At 43.5% G+C, this 25,387-nt stretch overlaps 1 protein-coding gene across 1 annotated transcript; it reads right to left on the bottom strand.

The window, feature by feature from the left end:
- Positions 1 to 356: 356 nt before the first annotated feature.
- VPS33A (VPS33A core subunit of CORVET and HOPS complexes) lies at positions 357 to 23,711 on the bottom strand. Its single transcript, XM_047761531.1, has 13 exons — positions 23,527 to 23,711; positions 21,348 to 21,413; positions 20,510 to 20,637; positions 19,169 to 19,355; positions 17,253 to 17,369; positions 16,150 to 16,324; positions 11,452 to 11,645; positions 8,834 to 8,960; positions 7,060 to 7,127; positions 6,197 to 6,334; positions 3,602 to 3,739; positions 1,558 to 1,726; positions 357 to 1,181 (listed from the first exon to the last, which is right to left on the bottom strand). Exons 1-13 carry the CDS (start codon positions 23,626 to 23,628, stop codon positions 1,000 to 1,002), a joined length of 1,791 nt encoding a protein of 596 aa, XP_047617487.1. The 5' UTR covers positions 23,629 to 23,711; the 3' UTR covers positions 357 to 999.
- Positions 23,712 to 25,387: the final 1,676 nt, after the last annotated feature.

Genomic DNA, 25,387 nt, shown 5'->3' with positions numbered 1-25,387 from the left:
ACAAAAACAGAAGAAATTCTTGCTGTGGCACAACAGGATTGGCGGTGACTCTCTAGCTCTGGGACATAGGTTCCATCCCTGGCCCCACACAGTGGGTTAAGGATCCAGTGTAGCTGCAGCTGCAGCGTAGGTCCTGGCTATGGCTGAGATCTGAACTCTGGCCCAGACACTTCACACACCTTGGGGTGGCCAAAAAAAAACCAAGATACTAAAAAACAGGAGGAACCTAGAGTTCACTGGTGGTTTAGCAGTTGAGGATCCAGCATTATCACTGCTGTGGTGCAGGTTCAATCCCTGGCCCATGAATTTCTGCATGCCACAGAAATTGCAAAATAAAACAAAAACCTACCCAGAAAGAACCATAAACTTGCTTTAACGACCAGATAAAATAGAAACTGGGGACACTGAATGTAATGTGTCATGTTCTGCGGGAAAAAGAAATCTCAAATCAGTCATAATGTTAGCTCTTGGCCCCTCAACATTTAACCACTTCCATATGCATGATACATCTTTCAGAAATTCAGCACTATTATTGGGGGTTGGACTTCCCACTTTGATTTTCATTTTTACCTGCTTGCCTGCTTGGTCCCCACTTTTTTTTGGCTGCAAATTCCCAGGCCAGGGAACGAACCTGAGCCACAGCTGTAACCAGAGCCACAGCAGTTTTGGAACTGGCCCCTTTTGTGTGGCTGTATAGACTATCCAGCCTCACCATCCTAAATATATTTCCAGATGTCTCTAATGAAGATCCTGAGCTCCTAACATTTAAAAACTGGTATTTCTTTTACACAAGTTGATTCTCTTCCATTCTTCTTTCTTTAAGAAATTAGGAAGACAAAAGAGAAGTAGAAAGGAGAAAACAGCATAATTTAAGAAGCTGACCCCAGAGTAACTTCTATATTCTCGTGTTATTCCTCCATAGGGTTGCACTTCCTTCCAGCAACTTCTTCAAAGGAGCAGTTTATTCTGTAGTTCACTGGTAGGTGTACTTTGAATGCCCTAGAAAGGTTTTTCCATTAGCGACTCTATCCAGCTGGCCCCGTTCATGAGTTTAGTGGTGGCGATTACATACTCTGTACCTCCGTCTTCCAACTGGGAAAGAAATCGCAGGGCAGCAATTTCAGCAAAGGTTACACCCCCGAGGAAAAATATCAGAGTGATTCGGTTTTCTCCTGGTTGACCTAAAATTCAAACATTTCATGATTAAGAATTATTTATTATTGATGCTTCTCGTCCCACCTCTTAAAAAAAAAACAACCCCAAAACTGCGCCATTCATAAGAAAAAGTCATATATGTCCTGGTACAGATGGTTCATTTGAAACTCAAGAACATGATTTTGATCAATGTTTTTTCTGAGAGCCTCAATTCCGACATTAAAAGCTGCTACCCCTGAGGGAATAACGGGTTCTAGTGTTTACAGTATAATTCACAACAAGAGGTATACTGGACTCTGACTCCTAAGTACTTTACCAATGTATTTTGCAAAGCAACTGCACAATAGGTGGAAACCTCACTGACAGTACATAATTATCTGCAGATACCAGCCATGGACTTACGTTTCTTTTGCAGTCCTGTGGGCAATGGCTGCCGTTCCTCAAAGTGGGGCCCTGGGAGGATGCGGAGAACTTCCTCGATACTCCGCCAGCCGGGCCGGGAAAGCAGCTGGGCCAGCCGCACACTGAGAGGGGCATAGCCACTGTACACATACGATATGTCCGTGGGATTCTATTAAATAAAGGGGAAAAGCCTGTAGAGGGAGACACACACAGAGCCACCTGACTGTGGCTTTTGGGGATAATCCAAAATTATTTGATTTGGCTTTGAGGGTTAGAAACACAAACAAATCCCTGAAAGATCCTGCTCCAATCCACCCCAGCAGGGGTCTGCTCTCAGCAGCCCAGGGTTCACTTTCAACTGAAATCCTGAAAAGCCATTCAGAACAGCTCTAAGTACTGAAGGTGAAAAATTGTGACTTGGTTTGGTAAGAAACTTCTTGGAGGGTAAAGGGGAACTCTCCAGCTGGGAAACATAGCCTTTGACCTGGGCAGTTCTCCTTTCAGGCATTTATCCCACAGAAGGGCCTGTACTCCAGGAAAGAAAAGACCAAAGTACAGACATTTCAATGCTGTATGTGCCAGCAAAAGACAGCAAACAACCCGAATTCCTATCAACAGAAATCTGTTAAATCATAAAATAAGGTTTATCTGAAAAACCGTTATACAGAAAAAGAACTTAAGGAGTTCCTGTCATGGCTCAGTGGTTAACGAACCCAAGTAGTACCCTTGAGGATGAGGGTTTGATCCCTGGCCTCACTCAGTGGGTTAAGGATCTGGTGTTGCCGTGAGCTGTGGTGTAGGTCACAAACACGGCTTGGATCTGGCATTGCTGTGGCTGTGGCGTAGGCTGATGGCCATCACTCTGATTTGACCTCTAGTGTGGGACCCTTCATATACCTTGGGTGTGGTCCTAACAACAAAAAGAAAGAACTTAAAAGAATGGGGTAGCTCACAGAAGGCTCTTCAAGATACAGAGTTAAGAGGTGGGGGTTGGGGTGAGGCAGGTGTGAGCAGTGAAGAGAGCCAAACTAATATGCTCTTTGCATTGTGCAACCCAGGAATTAGACTATCTACATTCCCACTGGGGAAAAACACCCATTTTACCATTGAGAGAGGAGACTGTTTAATTATTAGCTTTTATGGCAAGGCACAGCCTAAAAAAGACCCTATGAAGAACCAAAAAAGAAGAAAAGTGAAATTTTTTTTACTTTTATTTTTTTGGATGTGCCTGTAGTGTGCAGAAGTTCCCGGACCAGGGATTGAATTCAAGCCACAGCAGTGATAAAGCTGGATCTTTAACCTGCTAGGCCATCAGGGAACTCCAGAAAAATGAAATTTATAAAGACTGGAATAAATAATAAACATAAGGAAAAGTGCACCTGCTTTGGAGACCAATGGTGCAGAATATGTACCATTTATGTAAAAATGTTTGTCTGTACACAGACTCTTTCTGGAAGGATAAATAACAAGCCAGTTATAATGCTTGCCTCTGAGGGGAAACTGAAGTTGGATGTGGGAGGAAGCTTTTCACTGTGTGCTTTCCTTTGTACTGGACCCTTCTCTGATCCTCCCCACCTTTCTCCCAGGCACCCAGCAGGTGGCCCTGGGGGACCTACACCAACACACTCCCAGAGAGAAACTGGAGACAGGACAGCAGTGTGAGGTCAGGTTCCTGCTGCCCTGACTTCCTTGTGTGACGCTGCCAAGGGTGGTTATGACCCTCTTGTGTCAGACAGCCTCTCCACACAGCTCTTCCCTGGAGGCTCTGGAAGAGTTCCCTCCCCCTGCCCTCAGGCTAGGCTGCGGAGGGTTCCCCATTGCCCTGCCTCTCGCTGACCCATCGCACCTTTAGGAAACTCCAGCTATCCCAAGTGAGAGGGCCCTCTGCTTCCTGCTGGGATTCACTCAGACACATGACATTTTCACAAACATTCTAGAGACTGTGTTGAGAAAGCAAGGCGGATGCATGCATCAAGTCACATAGGCCATTGCAATAAATCGTCAACAGGTAACCCAACTGAGTTGAAGAGGAGGAGCATCTTACTTGTTCATTTACATCATCCATCCAGAGGCGTAATGTCTTCCGGATGGTAGGGTAATTATTTCTGCCCCCTGTCTGTGGTTTCAGCAGGCCAGCCTTCTCCAGGTTGTGTAAGGTCAGTATGTGCTCAAAGCCATAGGTCTGCAAGAGAAGTTGTGCAGCCTTGATGTCAGACCAGGAAAATAGTTTCTGTGGCTTGTAAAAAAGTGCACTTCCAACAAATCAACTGGGTTTGTGCTCAGAGGCATGTTATCAAAATCCAGGCAATGACTATCTACAGGCACAGGGACAGGGCAGGGATGAGCCTGCCCTAAAACTGCTTGCCCATTACAACGAAGCCAGCTCCCTAGCTCAAGGAATGGATGTCTATTTTTTTACTTTAAAGTTAGAATTTCTGGATCCAACTTAAGTGAGGATCAAATAAATTACAGTGTATTTTTATAATCAGCTATTTAAAAAAAAAAGAACAAGGCAGATCTATACATCCTAATAAGAAAGATCTTCTGGAGTTATTCTTAAGGACAAAAACAAAATAAAATAATAGAATACTACATGGAGTAGGATTTTATTTATTTTTGCCTTTTTTGGGGGGGGGGATGCACCTGTGGCACATGGAGGTTCCCAGGCTAGGCGCTGAATTGGAGCTGCAGCCACTGGCCCACACCACAGTCACATCAATGCAGGATCTGAGCCACATCTGCAACCTATACCACAGCTCACAGCAACGCCGGATCCTTAACCCACTAAGTGAGGCCAGGGATTGAACCTGCATTCTCATGGATCCTAGTTGGGTTTGTTAACCACTAAGCCACAAAGGGAACTCCCTAGGGTTTTATTTTTGTTAAAAAAATCTAGTAAATAATAATAATAGCTAACACTTACATAACACTTCCTATGTGCAAGGAACTCTTGTGTTCTGTGCGCTTTACATATGTTAACTCAGTCATTCTTTAATTAATTTTTTTTCTTTTTATGGCCACACCTGTGGCATATGGAAGTTCCCAGGCTAGGGGTCAAATCGGAGCTGCAGCTGCTGGCCTATGCCACAGCCACAGCAATACCAGATCTGAGCTGCATCTGCACCCTATGCTGCAATCTTGCGGCAATGCCAGATCCTTAACCCATTGAATGAGACCAGGGGTCAAACCTGCATCCTCATGGACACTATGTCGAGTTCTTAACCCACCAAGCCACAATGGGAACTCAACTCAGATATTCTTATTATAACCCCACAAGGTAGATATTATTATATCCATCTTACAGAGAAGTTTAAATAACTTGCCCAACGTCACACAACTTGGATCCAGCTGGTCTCACCCCCTAGTCCCTGTATGTAAACATTACAAAAATGCAAAGAAGGGAATCTGGAAGCACACAAACCGAACTGCTGAAATCGGTCCTTTTGAGAGAAATAGGGTGGGGGGCATGGGGCGAAGGCAGGGAGAGTCACAGTTTGCACCATGTATTTCTGCTTTATTTAAATGTTATATAATGAGAATGCACATGTAATTTGTGTAATTTTTTAAAAGGAAAAAAAAAAACCCTGAAAACGGAATGAGTGTTCAATTTTAACAATAATGTACTTAACCATGACTAGTAATAGCAAATAAATAGTGCCTGAGATTTTTAAAAACAATGATGTCAGAATTCCCACTGTGGCTCAGTGGGTTAAGAACCCAACAGTGTCCATGAGGACACAAGGTTTAATCCCTGGCCTCGCTCAGTGGGTTAAGGATCTGGCGTTGCCATGAACTGTGGTGTGTAGGTCAAAGAAGAGGCTCGGATCCTGCATTGATGTGGCTGTGGTGTAGGCCGGCAGCTGCAGCTTTGATTCAACCCTAAGCCCAGGAACTTCCACATGCTGCAGGTGTAGCCCTAAAAAGAAAAGAAAAGAAAACACACCATAGTGGGCTTTTCCTATTATAAAATAATGCAGGCTAAATTTATGTAAGTCTGCTAAAGAATAATCAGAAATTTATAAAAAGTTCTCTTCCTCCTTCAAATATCTGGTTAAGAGTAAGGGCAGTAGACCCTGGATGCCTAGGTTTTAGCACTGGCTCTGCCACTTACTAGCTTGGGCAAGGTACAGCACTCCTCTGGGCCTTAGTTTTATCATCTATAAAATGGGGATGATATGAAGTATATAACAGCACTGTTGTGAGGATTAAACAAATGAAAATATATGTATATATATGTATCTTCCAGTTAAGCCCGGCAACCCAGTAAACAATGATTAATACCAAGGACAATCCCTTCAGGTATTAAAAAATTTAAAAGACAGCAGAAACACTATACCAAAATAGCAGCTTTGCGAAGTATTTTTTTAAAAAAAGATGTTTTTCCCCCTGGCAAACTAGTACTTTTAAAAAAATACACTGGAGTTCCGGTCGTGGCTGTGGTTAACGAATCCGACTAGGAACCATGAGGTTGCGGGTTCGATCCCTGGCCTCGCTCAGTGGGTTAAGGCTCCGGTGTTGCCATGAGCTGTGGTGTAGGTTGCAGACCCAATTCGACCCCTTGCCTGGGAACTTCCATATGCCGTGGGAGCAGCCCTAGAAAAGGCAAAAAGACAAAAAAAATATATATATATATACTGACCTGCAGAATTTCTCTTTTATAATAATCCAAAACCTTTTGTTTTAGTCCACTATTGCACACGGATTGGAGGCAAACCAGTCTTAACACTTTGATCAGTGGATGTTTCTGGGCAATACAATCCTCAATGTAACTGTTGACCTGGAAGTGAAGTATACACAGGTATCAGCATCTGGTTTGGGAACCAAAAGAACTTGATATTTACTATTACTTTTCAAAGTCAAATAAAGAAGCTGTGTGGAAGAATGGTTCATTCTTTTTCCACTTCCCCAAAGTCCCCTCCAAAGTAGCTCCTCCCGCCCCTGCCACACAGAGCCCTGCCACTACACAGACACACCAGTGATGGGGAGCGAGGCCGGCAAGGACACATTCAGGCAATCCAGTGGCCTGTCTGGACTCATCCGTCTCACAGACAACCTCCCGAAAGGCTGCTGCATGTCCAGGGTGTGTGTGATTTAGACCACCTAGGTAATAGCAGCAATTTACAGCACAAAGTAACAGGAATCTTTTTAGAAGATGGGAATTTTCATAAATTGAATAATTTTAAATTCAGTAATAGAGGTGGATCTGTAAAGAAATTATGTGACCAATTCTCTCAGAAAGAAAATCTATTAATTTATGTTACAGCCCTTAAAGATCTTTGATTTTAGGGGCAGGGTCTCGCCTCTCCATGCACAGCAGAAAGTGCCTTGCACACAGTCGTGTTAAATATATGATACTTGATAAAAATCTGTTTTCGCCTTCTGCATTTGCTCTTAAAAATATTTAGACAAAGCATGGGAATCCAAGCAACTGCTTTGCTAGCTGTAATCTTATGTATGATAAGGTATCAATTATTTATTAGAACAATTTTATTGTTCACATACCTTATCAGTGTCTATTCCAGACATAAACTCCTGCTCCACTGTTAATTTATCAAAGAAGTCTTCAGAAGCTAAAACAGAAATAGCAAGTTTGTAACTAAGAAAGTAAATAAATATTAATGCTTTAATACACAGAGCATGATTAAGAAACAAGACATGCAAAAAGTTTAAATTGACTCCTGAAAAGAATTTTCTAAGAAACATGGAAAACCTATAACTTTATACTCTTAAATTACATCAGAAAGCATTGATCCTTAGGACTATAATAAGATCTCAAGAATTTTTCCTCAGTATCAATGAAAGCTAATTTTCCAAGAGCATTTCACTTTCATCATCAGATCAACCCAGTTTCGTCTGATTTCTACTTCAATTAATATGAAAACAAAGGACTGATTTTCCAACACTGTTTAAGATTCAAAGTAAACAGGGCATTGTGCAATCTCCTACTCAGCTTTTACAGCCTCTGTGTTTTTTTGTGAGTTTTTTTTGTTTGTTTGGCTGCACCTGTGGCATGTGAAAATTCCCAGGCCTGGGATCGAAACTATGCCACAGCAGAGACCCAAACCACAGCAGTGACAACACCGGATCTTTAACCTGTTGAGCCACCAGGAAATTCTCCAGCTTCTGTTTTAATGAATAAACTCATCTTTGGTGCAATATACATCTTTCTTTCAAAATACTTAACATATGCTCTCCACCAATTCTTCAGTCTTTAAAGGAAAAACAAAAACTAAAAGATGGGAGTTCCCTCATGACACAGCAGAAACGAATCCAACTAGGAACCATGAAGTTGTAGGTTCGATCCCCGGCCTCGCTCAGCAGGTTAAGGATCTGGCGTGGCTGTGAGCTGTGGTATAGGTTGCAGACGTGGCTTGGATCTGGCATTGCTGTGGCTGTGGTGTAGACCAGAAGCTATAGCTCCGATTAGACTCCTAGCCTGGGAACCTCCATGTGCCTCGAGTGCGGCCCCCAAAAGACAAAGACTCCTCCCCCAAAAAACTAAAACAAACATTGTAATGCTCTAATTAAGTAATCCTTAACAACAGGAAAAAAAAAAAACAACTAAAAAATTAACCATATTATGGAAGTAAATTTATGGAAGAATTTTTTTTTTCCATTTTTTCTTATTACTCAAATGAATTTATCACATCTGTAGTTGTATAATGATCATAACAATCTGATTTCACAGGATTTCCATCCCACAGCCCAGGCACATCCCCCCACCCCCTGGAATAACTTTTTTTTTTCTCATTTTGATATTCCAAATATTTTGTTATATGATTATACTATTTTAATAAGGAAAAAGACTGAGTTAACCACAAATGGAACTTTTTTTTTGCCTTTTGCCTTTTGTCTTTTTAGGGCTGTACCTGCAGCATATGGAGGTTCCCAGGCTAGGGGTCAAATTGGAGCTGTAGCTGCTGGCCTAAGCCAGAGCCACAGCAACACCAGATCTGAGCCGCATCTGCAACCTACACCACAACTCACGGCAACGCCGGATCCTTAACCCATTGAGCAAGGCTGGGGATCGAACCTGCAACCTCATGGTTCCTAGTCGGATTTGTTTCTGCCGTGCCACGATGGGAACTCCCCAAAATGGAACATTTTTAACTATGAACATATGTATACTTAATTAACATTGAGAATCATACACAGTATTAAAAACAGAGCTGACTTTCCCAAGGGAGTATGGTGGTGCCAATGACCATGGGGTCAGACATGGTGCGTGGACGTCCTCCCCACCCAGCTGAGCATGATCACTCCCAAGGATACTCACTAGTAACATCTTTGATTAGCTCTGCAATCGAGGTATGGTTTGCGAGTGAGCCTCTTGCTGCCTGCATGTGGGGCAGCTGTGAAACGAACTGCTTGATCTCCCCAACTGTCTTGGCGTTGTGCCTTTCCTGAAACGTGTAAAACAGTAGAACCATCAAGTGGGGAAGACATTTTATTTTTAAGTGCTCTGTTCTTTGTATTATTTAGAGGACACTTAATTTATGCTAATGTGGAAAGAAAACAGAATACAAATAAATCAGGCCAAACCTACCCCCATTACATAGAAAAACAGAAAAGATAAGCTCACTGTGCCTAATTACTGCATCAATACTTCTCTCTTTTTTTTAAACTTTTTTTTGCCATGTATGAGGCATGCAGAAGTTTCCAGGCCAGGGATTAAACCCATACCATAGCAGTGACAATGCTGGATCCTTAATCTGCTGTGCCATCAGGGAAATCCACCTCAGTACTTCTTCAGGAAGCAAATGCCCAAGGTTCTTTCTTCCCAGGCACCAGATCATACTGAGTTTTGTTTGTTTGTTTGTTTTTGTCTTTTTGCCTTTTCCAGGGTTGCTCCCGCGGCACATGGAGGTTCCCAGGCTAGGGGTTCAATCGGAGCTGCAGCCAGCCGCCAGCCTATGCCACAGCCACAGCAAATCGGGATCTGAGCCGCATCTTCAACCTACACCACAGCTCACGGCAACGCTGGATTCTTAACCCACTTAGCAAGGCCAGGGATTGAAGCTGTAACCTCATGGTTCCTAGTTGGATTCATTAACCACTGAACCATGACGGGAACTCCGTATACTGAGTTTTTTTGTTTGTTTTTTCTTTTTATGGTTGCACCTGCAGCATATGGAAGTTCCTGGGCTAGGGGTCGAATAAGAACTGCAGCTGCCAGCCTACACCACAGCCATGGCAACTTGGGATCCAAGCCATGTCTGTGACCTGTGCCCCAACTTGTGGCATCACTGGATCCTTAACCTACTGAGTAAAGCCAGGGATTGAACCTGTATCCTTATGGACACTATGTCTGGTTCTTAACCCACTGCACCACAATGGGAACTCCTATCATACTGTGATAACTCTTTGTAGGGGACAGTACTAGGTTATCCACAAACATTTCTGAATGAAAATATGAGCTTCATAAACAGTGCAAAGTTTCCTCCATAAAAAAAAAAAAAATCCATTCTTACTGCTGAACCTCAATCTCAAATACTGTCCATGAATAAAGTGAACCTTGGAGCTCTAGTAATGGCTCAGCAGGTTATGAACCCAACTAGCATCCGTGAGGATATAGGTTTGATCCTTGGCCTCAGTCAGTGGGTTAAGGATCAGGTGTTGCTGTGAGCTGTGGTGTAGGCTACAGATGTGGCTCAGAACCCACACTGCTGTGGCTGTGGCATAGGCCGGCAGCTGCAGCTCCAATTCAACCCTTAGCCTGGGAACTTCCACATGTCATTGGTTTGGCCATAAAAAAAAAGAAAAGTGAAACTCAGTGACGAAAAAAATTATTTTTATAAAATCCAATAATTTAACCCAAAAGTAACTTCAGAAATTTGAAGAAAATCAATTAATGAATACAATCTTTAGAAAGACATACTCAGTGGAAAAAATTCTCCTGATTTAAGTTTCTGAAGACTAAATATGCAGAGTTTATCATCTTATTGAATTCCCATGTTTAAAAAATGAGCTTAGGGAGTTCCCGTCGTGGCGCAGTGGTTAACGAATCCGACTAGGAACCATGAGGTTGCGGGTTCGGTCCCTGCCCTTGCTCAGTGGGTTGACGATCCGGCGTTGCCGTGAGCTGTGGTGTAGGTTGTAGACTCGGCTCGGATCCCGCGTTGCTGTAGCTCTGGCGTAGGCCGGTGGCTACAGCTCCGATTCAACCCCTGGCCTGGGAACCTCCATATGCCGCGGGAGCAACCCAAGAAATAGCAACAACAACAACAAAAAAAGACAAAAGACAAAAAAAAATGAGCTTAACCAAGAATAAACCAGTGGCCGGGCAAGAGGAGGCAAGAAGGTGATAATGAGGCCCCCAATTTAAAAGCTCTGGGCAGCTGGGATTTCACTCTCTTTCACTCTCATTATCACCTACCGATTCTGCAGGGTCCCCCTGGCATGTTGGCTAAACTGGGAGCTTTTGGCCCGAGTTGCAAGTTCTATTATAGAGGATCTTTTATTTAGAGGACAGCTGGCTTTCTCTTAAGTGAGACAGGAAATAATTAAAAAGAAAGTAAGGCAAATATTTATGGTGAAAGCTTATAAACTGCAAATACTACCCCTTCCTCCCCCCAAAAGGAGAAAAACTTCACAGTTTTTCTCATGGGTCTGAGGAGGTTTAAAAAGAAAACCTTGGGTCCTCCAATGGCTGAATCTGCAGCCCTGTCTTTTTTTTTTTTTTTTTTTTGGCAATGCTTGCAGCATGCAGAAGTTTCTGGACCAGGTATTGAACCCTCGCCATGGCAGTGACCTAAGCCGCAGCAGTGACAGAGCTGGATCCTTAACCCACTGCACCACCAGGGAACTCCTGCAGCCTTGTGCACCTTAGGGTGGCTCTTCTTCCCCTTGCGGGGTGGGACCTACAGAAGCAGGGTGACAACCAGACCATCTCACCTCAAACGCTGCAGAGATCACCTTTGCTTTCTTGCTCAGCACGGAGCCTACCGCGTTGAAGTTTTTATCTCGGATCTCAGCATACAGCTCCTCCGCAGAATTCAGCTGAAGCTTCTTTGCTTCCGTGGGAAGATCCTTCCCACTATCACCCTGTTTCTTAGGTGCAAATTTCTCCGGAGGTAATTTCACAAAACCTGAACAACAGTGGAGGGAGACAAGGCCCTGAGTTCAAACAAGTGCCCAGACACAAAGCAGAATTTTCCATCTCAGGAGAGAATGGCAACCAGCTTTAGACAAAAATGGCGCACAGCACTGAGGTTCTTCTTCTTCCATGATCAAAGTACAGGATGTAGTGACTCTTTAAGAGCAATATCATGGTTCTACTTTTCTTTGGAGGCACCCATCTAAATCACAGCAACAATGTCCAGTTCCTCCACTTATTCAGGGATTAGGTCACTTTTTCACTTAAAAAAACTTAAGGATCTCCCCATTATCTTCTGGTGTTATTCAAACTGTAGGTCATGTCCCATGAGTGGATCACGAAATCAAGTTGATGTGTGGCAATTAGCATTATAAACAAACAAATAAATAAATAAAACAGCAAAAAAAAAAATATTAAGTACCATAGTATATCACATGAAGTAGGAGAAGTTTTGGTTTTTTTGTTTGTTTGTTTTTTGTCTTTTGTCCTTTTAGGGCTGCTCCCTTTGGCATATGGAGGTTCCCAGGCTAGGGGTCTAACTGGAGCTGTAGCCGCAGGCCTATGCCAGAGCCACAGCAACGCAGGATCCGAGCCACGTCTGAGACCTACACCACAGCTCACGGCAACGCCGGATCGTCAACCAACTGAGCAAGGCCAGGGATCAAACATGCAACCTCATGGTTCCTAGTCAGATTCATTAACCACTGAGCCATGACGGGAACTCCAGTTTTTTTATTTTAATAAAATTTTGCTTCAGATTCACACATACAGCATGTGTGCTACGTTATGACATAAGATACATTTCTTTCTATAGATTGTTGTTGAAAATTGTTTGAAAGCTATCAACCCACTTCCTTGGTTTTTTTTCCCCAGCCCACTTCCTGATTTAACAATAAAGTTTTATTGGTGCAAAGCCATGTCTATTCCTTATGTCTTATCTGGGGATGCTTTCACATTACAATGCAGAAGTGAGAGTCCACAGAGACACCACATGACCTAAAATACTTAAGAGAAGTTGGCCACCCTGCTCTAGAATAAGCTCCCAAATTCCTCAGCATGGTACCCAGTTCCTCCACTAAGCAGCCTGAACCTACTTCTCCCAACTCTGTTCATGTCAAAACAATTTAGTCGCCATTGCTGGGAACACCCCAGTCATCCCCATGAACTGCCTATGGCACATAAGCTAAGAAGCTTGGCAATATGAACCAAGGGCTTATAACATTTACACATCTGACCCCACAATCCTGCATCAGAGAATGCAGAGAAAGAAAGTAATATGATATAGGAAAAAATAATTTATATATACAGATGCCTTTTTTTTTTTGTCTTTTTTCCTTTTCTAGGGCCGCTTCCGCGGCATATGGAGGTTCCCAAGCTAGGGGTCTAATCGGAGCTGTAGCCGCCGGCCTACACCAGAGCCACAGCAACAGGGGATCTGAGCTGCGTCTGCAACCCACACCACAGCTCAGGGCAATGCCGGATCCTTAACCCACTGAGCAAGGCCAGGGACGGAACCTGCCACCTCATGGTTCCCAGTTGGATTCATTAACCACTGAGTCACCACGGGAACTCCTGTTTTTTGTCTTTTTAGGGCAGCACGGGTGCAACATGGAGGTTCCAGGCTAGGGGTTGAATTGGAGCTACAGATGACGGCCTATATCACAGTCACAACAACTCGGGATCCCAGTGGCGTCTTCAATCTACACCACAAATGACGGCAATGCCAGATCCTTAACCCACTGAGCGATGCCAGGAATCAAACCCATGTCCTCATGGATACTAGTCTGGTTCATTAACCATTGAGCCACAATAGGAACTCCTACCAATGCTTTTATAATCATAAAAAACCCCCAAACAACCTAAAATACCCAACATTAGGAGAACGACAATGCAAATGACAGTATAATATATGTTACGGATTTTAATTAAGCTGTTAAAATTATGCATATGCCAATAAAATGCTCATATCATTCCAGATTAAAACAGAGGTTCAAAATAATTTGTACAAGCTGGTTCTGTTTTTTGTTAGCTAAAATAAACTCTACATAGAAAAAGGACTATAAGGAAATACATAAAAACATTAACATTGGTTGTGCCAAGGTTTTGGGGGTGGGGTTACAGGGATAATTGGAGAACTATGTTTTCTGTCTTTATTTTCCCAATTTTCCCTTAATCAATGTTCGATATATTATGAAAAATTCGCTGCAAAGAAACTGTGAATTTACATGTATTCCTTCTCTTCTTGGAGAATCCTCTACTTCCAAAGCCCTTGCTGAGGCTGTCTCACAGGCCACCTCTCTGCCCTAATGCCTGGCTCCCTTCCATGGTCTCCTGGGTGTTTCACTCTCTGGGGCCTTAAGATGAGGCTTACTTATTTGTCTTTTGATTCTTTGATTCCTACCCACCAGAATTCCTCTATCAATGAAATGAAATGAATTCCTCTGTCAAAGAAACAGAGTTTTAAAAAGTATCTATGGGAGTTCCTATTGTGCCACAGCAGAAATGAACCCGACCAGGAATTAAGGTTTGATGCCTGACCTCACTCAGTGGGTTAAGGATCCAGCGTTGCCATGAGCTGTGGTGTAGGTTGCAGACATGGCTCAGATCTGGCATTGCTATGGCTGTGGTGTAGGCCAGCAGCTGTAGCTCCAATTAGACCCCTAGTCTGGGAACCTCCATATGCCACGGGTGTGCCCCCACCCCCCACCAAAAAAAGACAAATAAGTAAATAAATGAAAATTAAAAGTACCTATAATGCCATCTTTTGGAATGAATAATTAAAAAATAAGACTTTTTACAACCTTATCATTCAAGACTCTTTATTTTGTGGAAACGCCTCTTCATATCTATGTCTTTATTCCTTCGGCCATCCATCCATCCATCCTTACGGCAAAATACACATAACAAAAAATTTACCACTTTAACCATTTTAGTGTACACTTGAACAGCATTTAGCAGAGTTCCCGTCGTGGCTAAGTGGAAACGAAATCAGACTAGCATCCATGAGGACCCAAGTTCAATCCCTGGCCTTGCTCAGTGGGTTAAGGATCCCACGTTGCCGTGAGCTACAGTTTAGGTCGCAGACACAGCTCAGATCCTGAGTTGCTGTGGCTGTGGTGTAGGCCAGCAGCTATAGCTCCAATTCAACCCCCAGCCTGGGAACTTCCATATGCTGCAAGTATGGCCCTAAAGACAAAAAAAAAAAAAAAAAAAAAGCATTAAGTATGTGCACAACTTTGTACAACCACAGCTAGTATCTAGTTCCAGAATTTTTCATCCCCAAAGGAAACCTTGAACCCAATAAGCAGTCCCTCTCCCACCCTGTTCCTGAGGTCTGGCAACCACTAATCTGTTTTCTGTCTGTTTCTCCCTCCAGACCATTCCTTGGCTCCCTGTGACGTAATTCACCATGGCAACTGAGGCCAGAGACTGATGTAAATGAGGGAAGCAGGCCAGGATGGGACAGAGGGAGTGGTGGAGTCTGTTGTGAACTGGGGAGAGGGGCTTGTCTAAAGTGGGAGTGGGGTAGGGTAGTTTCCACTGGACACCAGCTGCCATGTGGGAATGTGGCCTCAGGGTTGCCAGGGCTTCAGATGTTTTTAAAGACTTGGCAGACATCAGAATTCCTGTTTTTAAATTTCCCCAATTTTTTTTTTTTTTTTTGCTGCACCATGAAAAGCAGCAAATGGAAACATACGAATGTTCCCAGGCCAGGGATCGAATCTGAACCACAGCTGCAACTTACACCATAGCTGCAGCAATGCTTGATCCTTTAACCCACTGTGCCCAGCTGGGGATTACAACCATGGCTCCGCTGCAACCTGAGTTGTTGCAGCTGGGTCCTTAACCCCCCGTGTCACAGAGGGAACTCTAAAATTTCCCTAATTTTAAATTTGGACAGAAACAAACAAACAAATATCATATAGGCCAAAACCCAATAAAACATGTTTGTGACCTCTGACCCCAAGTCGGTCAAGCCTAAAATCTTGCAGGCCTTTGAGGTCTTTCATTTAGTATCCCCAACCTCCTGTATCAGTCTTTTCTCCAGAATGTCCCCAGCTGTGCTCTCTGCCTCAGCAAGCTGGTGATACCACAATTCACTGCAGTTATCATGCCACTCCCCAGCACCCCCTCTAAACTCCATCCATCTTTCCAAACTCGGTACAAACGCTACATTTTCCAGAAGCTTTCCTGAATGCCTTCTAGCCACGGGGCCTACATTCTCCAATGCAGTGCCATCCATATTTAGCCCCTGCCCTCTGCTCAGAGAGGCAGGCACAGTCCTGTGCACTAAACATCTGCCAGCCCTTGTGTGACCAATGACGAAAGTTTGCTCAGATGTCATTAATCCTAGTGTCTCTAGGTCTAAAGTCAGTACTTTAATTTTTTCAAACATTCTCTGATATATTTAGAAAGGAAACGCCTTATAAAAAAATAGCCTTTGGAGTATATTTATCAGATTACCTCTTAGTAAAAGTTGGTGTTTCTTTACTCACTGTTCTGAATGCCATAAATCTCATCAATGAGTCCTTCGTATGTAAGCTGAGTGGCAAGAGGCGTTAATAAATCCACATTCCGATCGAGCAACAGGAGATTATCAAAAACAGGAAATATTGAATTTTGGCTTCCTGTAAACTCTCTCTTCATTCGAATCATCATATTGGCCACTTGCTGGAAACAAAACATTGGATCAGGTGGGACCCTCCTGGGACTGAGCAGATTTAAAAATTCAGCTAACAATGGAAAGCATCAAAAAAGTTTAAAAAAAGGAGGAAAACTGTGAAAGAGTGAGACTGATAAGAAACAAGCAGCTACAAGAAAAGCACATGCTGAAGGCTGCCCCTTGTGATACTTACACTTTAGCCAGTGGCAGCTGCTATTTCTCAAGAGGGCATAAAATCACGTAGTCTATTTTTGTTATGCACAGTGGTTCTGTTCTATAAAGTCACTGAGAATACTGAATCAGCGAAAACTGAACCACTGCTCCCAGGGGCAATCCACAGTTAGGGTTCCGGGAACCTTTGCTTATAACATTTTCATCATCTGATCAATATATGACCTTGTTTTATGTGTGTTTCTGTTTAGAGACACATTCTGTTTAGATTCACTATCACTAAAGCCTGAACAAAGCTCACCTAACATGAGTCTTCTCCCTAAGGTGCACCATGGACTTCCCAGCTCTGAGCACTAGACAGTGTTTTGGCACCACCCTTGTGGGCCATTTTAAACTGTAAAGTCAGCAACAAAAAAAGCACAAAAATGAAAAAAAAAAAAAAAGAAAGGAAAAAAAAAAAGAAAGTGGTATTGAGTAGTGCATGGCACTATATAGTTGAAAAAAGGACACTTGTTCACAGTATGGGCTGAAACAAGAAGGAAGAGGGTTGGTTGGTTTGACCTCAGCTGGGAACATGGACAGTGAACAACTCAAATTACGGCCTCTCTGGGCACATCCCCAAAACACGGTGGATATCGATTTGTGGGCTACAGATACATTTTAGCATGTAGGCAAACTCCCAAATAAAAACGATCGACTGTATTTGTAAATAGATTCCCACACCTCCCCCTCCCTTTACTACCAGGATCATCTGCCGATTCTCACCCGGGCGCACTCTCCTTTCCCGAAGATCTGGGGGATCGTCCCGTACAGAGCTTGCAGTGTCATCAGGCCCTTGGCAGCATGGTATAGGCTGGTCTGGTCGCTCTCCAGGTAGCATTCCTTTGGGAAGAAAGGACCGGTTATGGTCAGGCCATGGTCATCCTGGGGCCTGAGGGTGCAGCCTCTGTGTGGTGCTGGGATGTGACGGTCACTGGGTAAGACCTGTTCCACTTACTCCCCACTTTGCCAGGGAAGCTGGGGACTCAGGTCCATTTTACAAAGCTGATGTTTGGCAGCCCAGGCTACAAGGCCAACGGCTCTGCTGTCGGGGGTACCAACGAAAGCAATTCTCTCTGGGGCAGAGTGTTCACCAGGCATGCCAGCTCTTCTAAGTTTATCAGCTCTTTTTCTTAAAAAATTTTGGAGTTCCCCTCGTGGCTCGGTGCTTAACAAACCCGACTAGGATCCATGAGGATGTGGGTTCTGATCTCTGGCCTCCCTCAGTGGGTTAAGGATGTGGTGTTGCCGTGAGCTACGGTGTAGGTTGCAGATGCAGCTTGGATCATGCATTGCTGTGGCTGTGGTGTAGGCCTGCAGCTGTAGCTCTGATCAGACCCCTAGCCTGGGAACCTCCATATACCGTGGGTGTGGCAAAATAAATAAATAAATAAATAAATAAAATTAAAAAATTTATGCCTAGGGTTTTTTTTTTGTATTTTTTAAATATAGCTGATTTACAATGTTGTGCCAATTTCTGCTGTACACCATAGTGACCCAGGCATACACACACATACATTCTTTTTCTCACACTAATCTTCCATCATGTTCCATCTCGGTTTATCAACTCCTGAACAAGCTACTTATTAGGGAAGATCTACCTGGGGAAGGAGTTCTCTCCTTCACTTTGGTGAGTGTAAAGGTTGGTAGGACATTGTGAGGGAGGCACATGCCAACACCCATAAATGCACATATACTCTGACCCCCCCACAACCCCCCAAAGTCCCAGATGACCACACCACAGAACACCTGGCCATTTTTATAAACATGGTGCAGATTTTCCCATGTGCTCTGGCCCTGGGAGGAAGGCGGACTGTTCCCGGAAAGAGCCTGTGAGGAGTGCTTGGTCTTTACTGAAAGTAATACCAGGTAGCTGACATGTCAAAATCAAGAATGTCCTGAGAGGACTTCCCATTGCGGCGAAGCAGAAATGAATCTGACTAGTATCTATGAGGTTACGGATTCTATTCCTGGCCTTGCTCAGTGGGTTAAAGATCCAGCATTGCTGTGAGCTGTGGTATAGGTCGCAGGTTCGGGCTGGATCCCACATGGCTGTGGCTGTGGCCGGCAGTTGCAGCTCTGATTCGACCCCTAGCCTGAGAACTTCCATATGCTGCAGGTGTGGCCCTAAAAAGACAAAAAAAAAAAAAAAAAAGCCAAGCAAACTGATTTCGTTGACACTGTCATGCTCATAAATGTGGTGAAAATTAAAGTCTGACATTAACAAAGAAGATGCCAGACTTACTTTTTTTTTTTTTTCCCAATGTGATTTTACTGAATATGTGAACTTCATTGACTCCTCAAGTGCAGCTGTGTAAAGGAGCAGCTTCTTTTTTTTTTGTCTTTTGTCTTTTTTTGTTGTTGTTGTTGTTGTTGTTGTTGTTGTTGCTATTTCTTGGGCCGCTCCCGTGGCATATGGAGGTTCCCAGGCCAGGGGTTGAATCGGAACTGTAGCCACCGGCCTACGCCAGAGCCACAGCAACGCGGGATCCGAGCCGCGTCTGCAACCTACACCACAGCTCACGGCAACACCAGATCGTTAACCCACTGAGCAAGGGCAGGGACCGAACCCGCAACCTCATGGTTCCTAGTCGGATTCGTTAACCACTGCGTCACGATGGGAACTCCTCCACCAGACTTACTTTGAATGCACTCTCTGACTCCATGGATAAGAGATCCCCATCAAATGGAATGAGATCTAGGCTGTACTCCTCCCTATGAATGAAGGATCCCAAGACACCCAGATCCTTTAACCGCTGTTCACACAATAAGCTACGTCGTGGTACAAACAAAATGTGGAAATCTCTGGCTGGGCCACGTCTGTCTTCACTGCAAAAGAAGAAACATTTGTTAGCTTATGAGCTCTTTAGAGCCCCAGCCTATTTCACTTACTTCATTCCCATTGGCACACAGCAGGCACTAAATAAATGCTGGTTCCATAAACATATGAATAGTGACTGGTTTCAGACCAACTGTTACAGTTGCTTTCTCACTCAATCTCTCTCTCTCTTTTTTTTTGTCCTTGACAGGAAAGCAGCATTGATTCATCTTCAATATTTGTGATGCATCTTCTAGCTTTCTCTTTAACTATTTATGGGGGCATTAAAGTTCTCAGGCTTCCCGAAACAGGATAGCTATGTTTTATTGAAAACAAATGGTTCTTTAACCAAACCAATGTAGCAGCAGAGTCTCATATTGAAATGAAAGATCACTCCTGACTCCTCACTCTACTTTCCCTGACAGTGATCTTCCCAAAATAGCCCATATGCTTTTAAGATTTCAGGGGCCACAACAATCGATTGGACCACAGAGTGCAGACTGGGCTGGGATAACTTCCTCTCTAGACTAGATGCTCTATGAAATTTTAATCAGCTCTTACTTTGCTTATGAAAATCCAGAACGCTATATTCAGGTTATTGAAAAATAGCCATTATAGGTTTTGTTTTTTTAATCAGTGTCCCTTCTATTGATAAATGCCCAAACTTTTAGCAGTCCTGAAAGAATGAGGTTAACCACCCTCTCAGTTTGAACAATGTCACAAGTTTCCCATTTCCCTTCTTACATTCTTCCATGCCTATCCCAGTTTTCCCAAAGACCACTTTCCAAGAGTTTCCATTGTGGCTCAGAGGGTTAGGATCCTGACTAGTACCCATGAGGATATGGGTTCAATCCCTGGCCTCGCTCAGTGGATTAAGAATCCAGCACTGCGAGAAGCCGTGACATATGTTACAGATGCAGCTAGGATCTGGTGTTGCTATGGCTGTGGTGTAGGCTGTCAGCTACAGTTTCAATTCTACCCCTAGCCTGGGAACTTCCCTATGCCATGGGTAAGGCCATAAAAATAAAATAAAAAAAAATTAAAAAAAAAAAGACCACTTTCCAATGCACTTACAAGAGAGGGGGTTTGCAATGAAAAACTCAAGACATTAAAACCATTAGAAGAATCAACTTCTTTTGGCTCAAAGAGAAGTTCTTAGAGATACCTGAGCACATTTTCAGCAATTATATCCATCAATTCTAGCCTGGGTCTGACAAAAAAAATAATGTTCTTGACATCAGCTGCTGGCAAACGACTTCCTTTAAGTGTGAACATTTTTTCCACTTCATGTTCCTAGGAAAACACATACACAAAAGATTAACAAAAACCATTGAAACTTGCTTATCATATCCAGGCTCAGACACCATAAACAAGTCAAATGCACATCAATACTTTCTTATCAGAATTTAGATTTCTCAGAGCCAGCAGTATAAAGGACACGGTTTCAGGATGAAGCCACTGCTACTGGATCTGAATTTAAATGACCCTCAGGTGATGAACTACCACAGATACCATGTAACAGTTACTAGCAAGTAATTTGAATCATTACAGACTCACCGACCAAAGGACCACTGTGTACAAAACAGCCCAGGCATTAGTATCAGTATTTAAAAGATCAAACAGGAGATCCCTTTGTGGCTCAGTGGTTAACACACCTGACTAGGATCCATGAGGATGTGGGTTTGATCCCTGACCACACTCAGTGGGTTAAGGATCCAGCATTGCCATGGGCTGTGGTGTACGTCCAGGATGCAGGATGGATCCCCTGCTGCTGTGGCTGTGGTGTAGGCTGGCAGCTGTAACTCCAATTCAATCCCTAGCCTGGGAACTTCCATATGCTGCAGGTAAGGCCCTAAAAAGACCAAAAAAAAAAAAAAAAAAAAAAAAAGACCAAATAGCCTTGCAAGCCAATTATTCAGGAGGAAATATAAAATTCTCCTTACTGTTATTGTTAAAATACAGAATGATTAATCCCTGAACAGAACCCAAATAGGTTATTTTACCTTCAGTAATGAGTACTGTGCAATCAGGCCAAATGGTCCTGTGAGGTACTCATCCCAAACTATTGCCTGTAAGAGAGAAGAAACATCCTCTTATTACTGATAATAACAGGAAGTGCAACAATATCAACAGAAAATAGCAGTCATACATGGTAAAAAATATTGCCCTCAAAGTCTGAATTAACAAAGATTGTAACTGGCTCTGATCACATTCATATCCTACAGGTCTAAGAAAAATAACATCAGGGCAAGTGATGTTAATGTCAGTCAAGGAAAAGTTAAGAGTTGCTGTCCTAAATAGACAGAAGGAACTATAGTTTGTTGAGTATCTGTGTCATGGTATTAATTATTACACTGAACCATTTGGAAGCTGCCAATTGCAACCTAGTATTTTATATGTGTCATATAATCCAATTACAAAAATTAAAACCTCTGATACCCATACTATAAATCTTATTTTTTCTTTTTCAGCTATAACTGAGGCATATAGAAAAGTTCCTGGGCCAGGGGTCGAATCTGAGCTGGAGCTGCAACCTACACCACAGCTGCAGCAATGCCCGATCCTTAACCTACTGTGTCAGGCTGGGGGTGGAAGTTGCACCTCCCCAGAGACCACGCCACATCATCGGCACAATATGCCACAGTGGTAACTCCTACAAATCTTACTTTGACAGAAGGGGAAATTTTAAAAGGCTCAGGAAGTTTAAGTAACATGTCCAAGGCCATATAGGGACCTTGGACATACATAACATAAGGAAGTCAGGACTCCAACCTAGGACTTATAATCTCACAGGCCATTGCTCTGGGACCCTAGGAGCATTTCTGCTGCCAAACTCCAGTGGGATTTTTTTCTTTTTTCGACTGAAATTTTTAGATAACTATAGATTAATATTCAGCTGTAAGAAACAGTACAGAACAATTCCTAAGACACTTTGCTCAGTTCCTCTGACAAAAACATTTTGCAACACTACAGCACAATAGGTGTTACAACCAGCATACTGAATTGACATAATCCATGCTCTCATTCAGATTTCAGCATCATTTCCCGACTTTTAACTGAGCACCTAGGACTTTGCCTGCTTTTGTCTTCTCTCAATGGCTGCTAGCACCTACTCTACCTCTTGGGGTCCCATTCTTTTTTTTTTTTTCTTTTTCTTTTTAGGCCCGCACTTGTGGCATATGGAAGTTCCCAGGCCAGGGGTGCAACTGGGGCTGCAGCTGCAGGCCTATGTTACAGCCACAACGTGGGATCCTTAACCCACTGAGCAGGGCCAGGGATCCAACTCACATCCTCATGGATGCTAGTCAGGTTCCTTACCACTGGGCCACAAAAGGAACTCCACAGAGTCCTATTCTTTCTAATATTCTTTTCAGAGTTTTTCCAATTTTCCTTTTCTCTTCAGAGCTTTATTGCCAGTTACTTTATGGGGACTGATAAATCCTAAGGGGAGAGGGTCAAGGTAATACCACTTAAACGAAATGCTAGGAAGTCCCTTACCTACGTTTCCCATTCCATTGTGAGCTGGATGCTAATTAATGTCTAACTGGGAGTTCCCATGTGGTGCAGGGGTTAAAGAGCTGGCATTGTCACTGCAGGGCTCACGCTGCTGCTGTGGTGAAAGTTTGATCCCTGGCTCAAAAACTTCCACATGCCCCAGGGTGGCCAGGAAAAAAAAATGTCTAACAGGAGAAACAATTGTTTCGAGAGGCTGACGTTAAAAACCTCAAATGCTACCACTTCTCATAATCCATGTGAAGAGCAGGTTGTAAGACAGTGGTGCTTCAGACTTTCAAAGGTATGGTTTCTAACCACACGTATGATCTTTGTAATGAATGGACACTGGACCATCTACGTCCTCGGGCCGGCCCGCCTCAACAGTGTGTAGGGGTGGGGGTGGCACCGGATTCGCCCCTCTGGACCTGAATGGCACTGACACAAGCTGATTCGTGAGGGACTAAGGTAGCACAGTGGCTTATTCTGCTTCCACGAAACAATCGCGATGCCACGCAAATCCAGGCTGGATGCCCCAGGCCCCACCAGCTGTCCCCTCTCCCCGCCTCATCATACCCGCCGGCTCTCCTCTCTGGAAGCCCCAGGGGACCTCGTACACCCGGAGCTCAGGCGGTCAAGGACCGGGTTAGGCCAAGTCGGACGGCGGTGTCGCCGCGCACTGTCCCTCACCTTGCTTCCCGCGCACTTGTCCAGGAACTCTCGCAGCTCGCGACGCACCGCCTCGCGCAGCACGTTCAGGTTAACTCGCCCATAGGATAAGTGCGCCGCCATCTTGCCCCACCGCCCCCTATTCCCCCCTCGATCCAACTGAATCGGCTTTTCCCCAGCAGAGCCCACGGGCGCAGTCACGTGACGGCGTGTTCACGTGACCCGGGCCGCCGACCTTACGCCAAACCCGGAAACTAGAATCGTCAGCTGTCTGCCGCTTTCTTGGCCCTAACGCCCGCCGCTTTATTCTACCTCTTGGATTCTGAGGCTTTTTAAGACCACAGCCTCAGTCCAGGAGCTGTCGAGCGCTGAGAGCTGTGTTTAAGGATAGACTCTGGGTCTTACTCATCTCGTTGAAAAATCGAGAGACTTTCTTCAGAGCAGCAAGCATACCGCTGCAAAATGGTAACCAAGCTGAGCTTGAATGGAAATCTTTTCGATTTATAGCTATCGAAAGGGCCTCAGCTTTGCTCTTTCGGTTTTTCGGCTACAGTCTACAAAAATGGCTAAGGGCTGCGGGAACTTTGAGTGACTTGTCCCTTTAGCTCTTCCTAATAGACTTTTGTGTGATGTGTGGTATTTCACACAAATGGTATCCGACGTGGAATCCAGGTAAAATTCTTGTGAATTACGAGGATGAAAGAAGATGTAATTTACATGGTATAATTTATGTAAAAGGCTTAGGGCGCCTGTAATTTAACAATTGTTCAATAAATAACATTAGGAAGATATATGTATTTCAGTACTTTGAGGTGAAAAAGGCTTGAAAATGTTTGGTCTTGCCTGGTTTCCTTCAATCCTTCATATAATGTTACGAAGAAAGGACGCGAACAATTACATGGAGTATACGAAAGCGATGAGTGGAATTTGAGGATGATAAGCAGTCATACATACTAAGATACTTATACTCTCAATGTCTTGATTCTATCAAAGACATTTAGATTTTAAAAGAACTTGTTTCCATACATTCAGAGTGTTTCATGCCTTAATTCTCAACCCGATTTTCACCGTGGTTCTCAACCTGTATCCCAGACTCTTCTCACATGTGCAGGGTTTTTGTTCAACTGAGAATTACATATTGTAGCACCATCTGTGAGAGTGAACTTTGAGCTCAGCAGGCCATGTCATGAACTGTTAAATGAGAGCACAACTATGTTGAGAGGTAAAAATATCCACAGTTAGTGAAGTCATGCTTGGGTGCAAATGAGCAAAACTAGGATAATAAAGGATCCTCCTCAAACAGATCTGGCAGCTGCAGAAGGTGCAACTTAGGTTGCAACTGCAGCTCAGATCTGACCCCTGGTCTGGGAACTCAGGTGCCCTTGTGACAAAAACCAAAAAACTCACCATCAGGATGCTAGATGGTTATCAACAGACCTTCTACTTGTGTAAGACCCAATGTTTGGAGACATTGCTACAGTACTGCAGTTGCCCTAGAAACATTGCAGACTTTCGTGTTAGTTTGAGGCTTTTTTCTTTTTAAAATGCACTTTTATTGAGATATAATTGACATATAACATTATATTAGCTTTAGGTGTACAACATAATGATTTCTGTATACACTGTGAAATGATGACCACAATAAGTGTAGTTGAGTCTTTTCATCAGTTTAGTCAATGCTGTAGTCAAGGACTACTATCAGGGTATTTTTTTTTTTAAAGGTCAAAGTAATGTTCAGCTAGTAACTCTACTCTGGATTAATATCTACCTGTGGTGGAGTCAAAACTCATAAAACAGATGCTCGGTTCATTTGTCATTTTGGTAAACATCACAGCAATTTTCACCAGTTTCTTCGCAAAACTTCATGCATTAATAGGTAGTT

The sequence above is a fragment of the Phacochoerus africanus genome, chromosome 15 (assembly GCF_016906955.1).
Source record: "Phacochoerus africanus isolate WHEZ1 chromosome 15, ROS_Pafr_v1, whole genome shotgun sequence".
Taxonomy (NCBI): domain Eukaryota; kingdom Metazoa; phylum Chordata; class Mammalia; order Artiodactyla; family Suidae; genus Phacochoerus; species Phacochoerus africanus.
This window is presented reverse-complemented; position numbering and strand designations above follow the sequence as displayed.

Bases quoted from the DNA above. Each gene is read 5' to 3' on its own strand.
- VPS33A (XM_047761531.1), bottom strand. From the start codon at position 23,628: ATGGCGGCGCACTTATCCTATGGGCGAGTTAACCTGAACGTGCTGCGC. The intron at 21,414-23,526 runs GTGAGGGACAGT...TCTCTCTTACAG, and splicing joins ACAAGTGCGCGGGAAGCAAG to GCAATAGTTTGGGATGAGTA. The intron at 17,370-19,168 runs GTAAGTCTGGTG...TTCTTCCCAAAG, and splicing joins AGTCAGAGAGTGCATTCAAA to GAATGCTACCTGGAGAGCGA.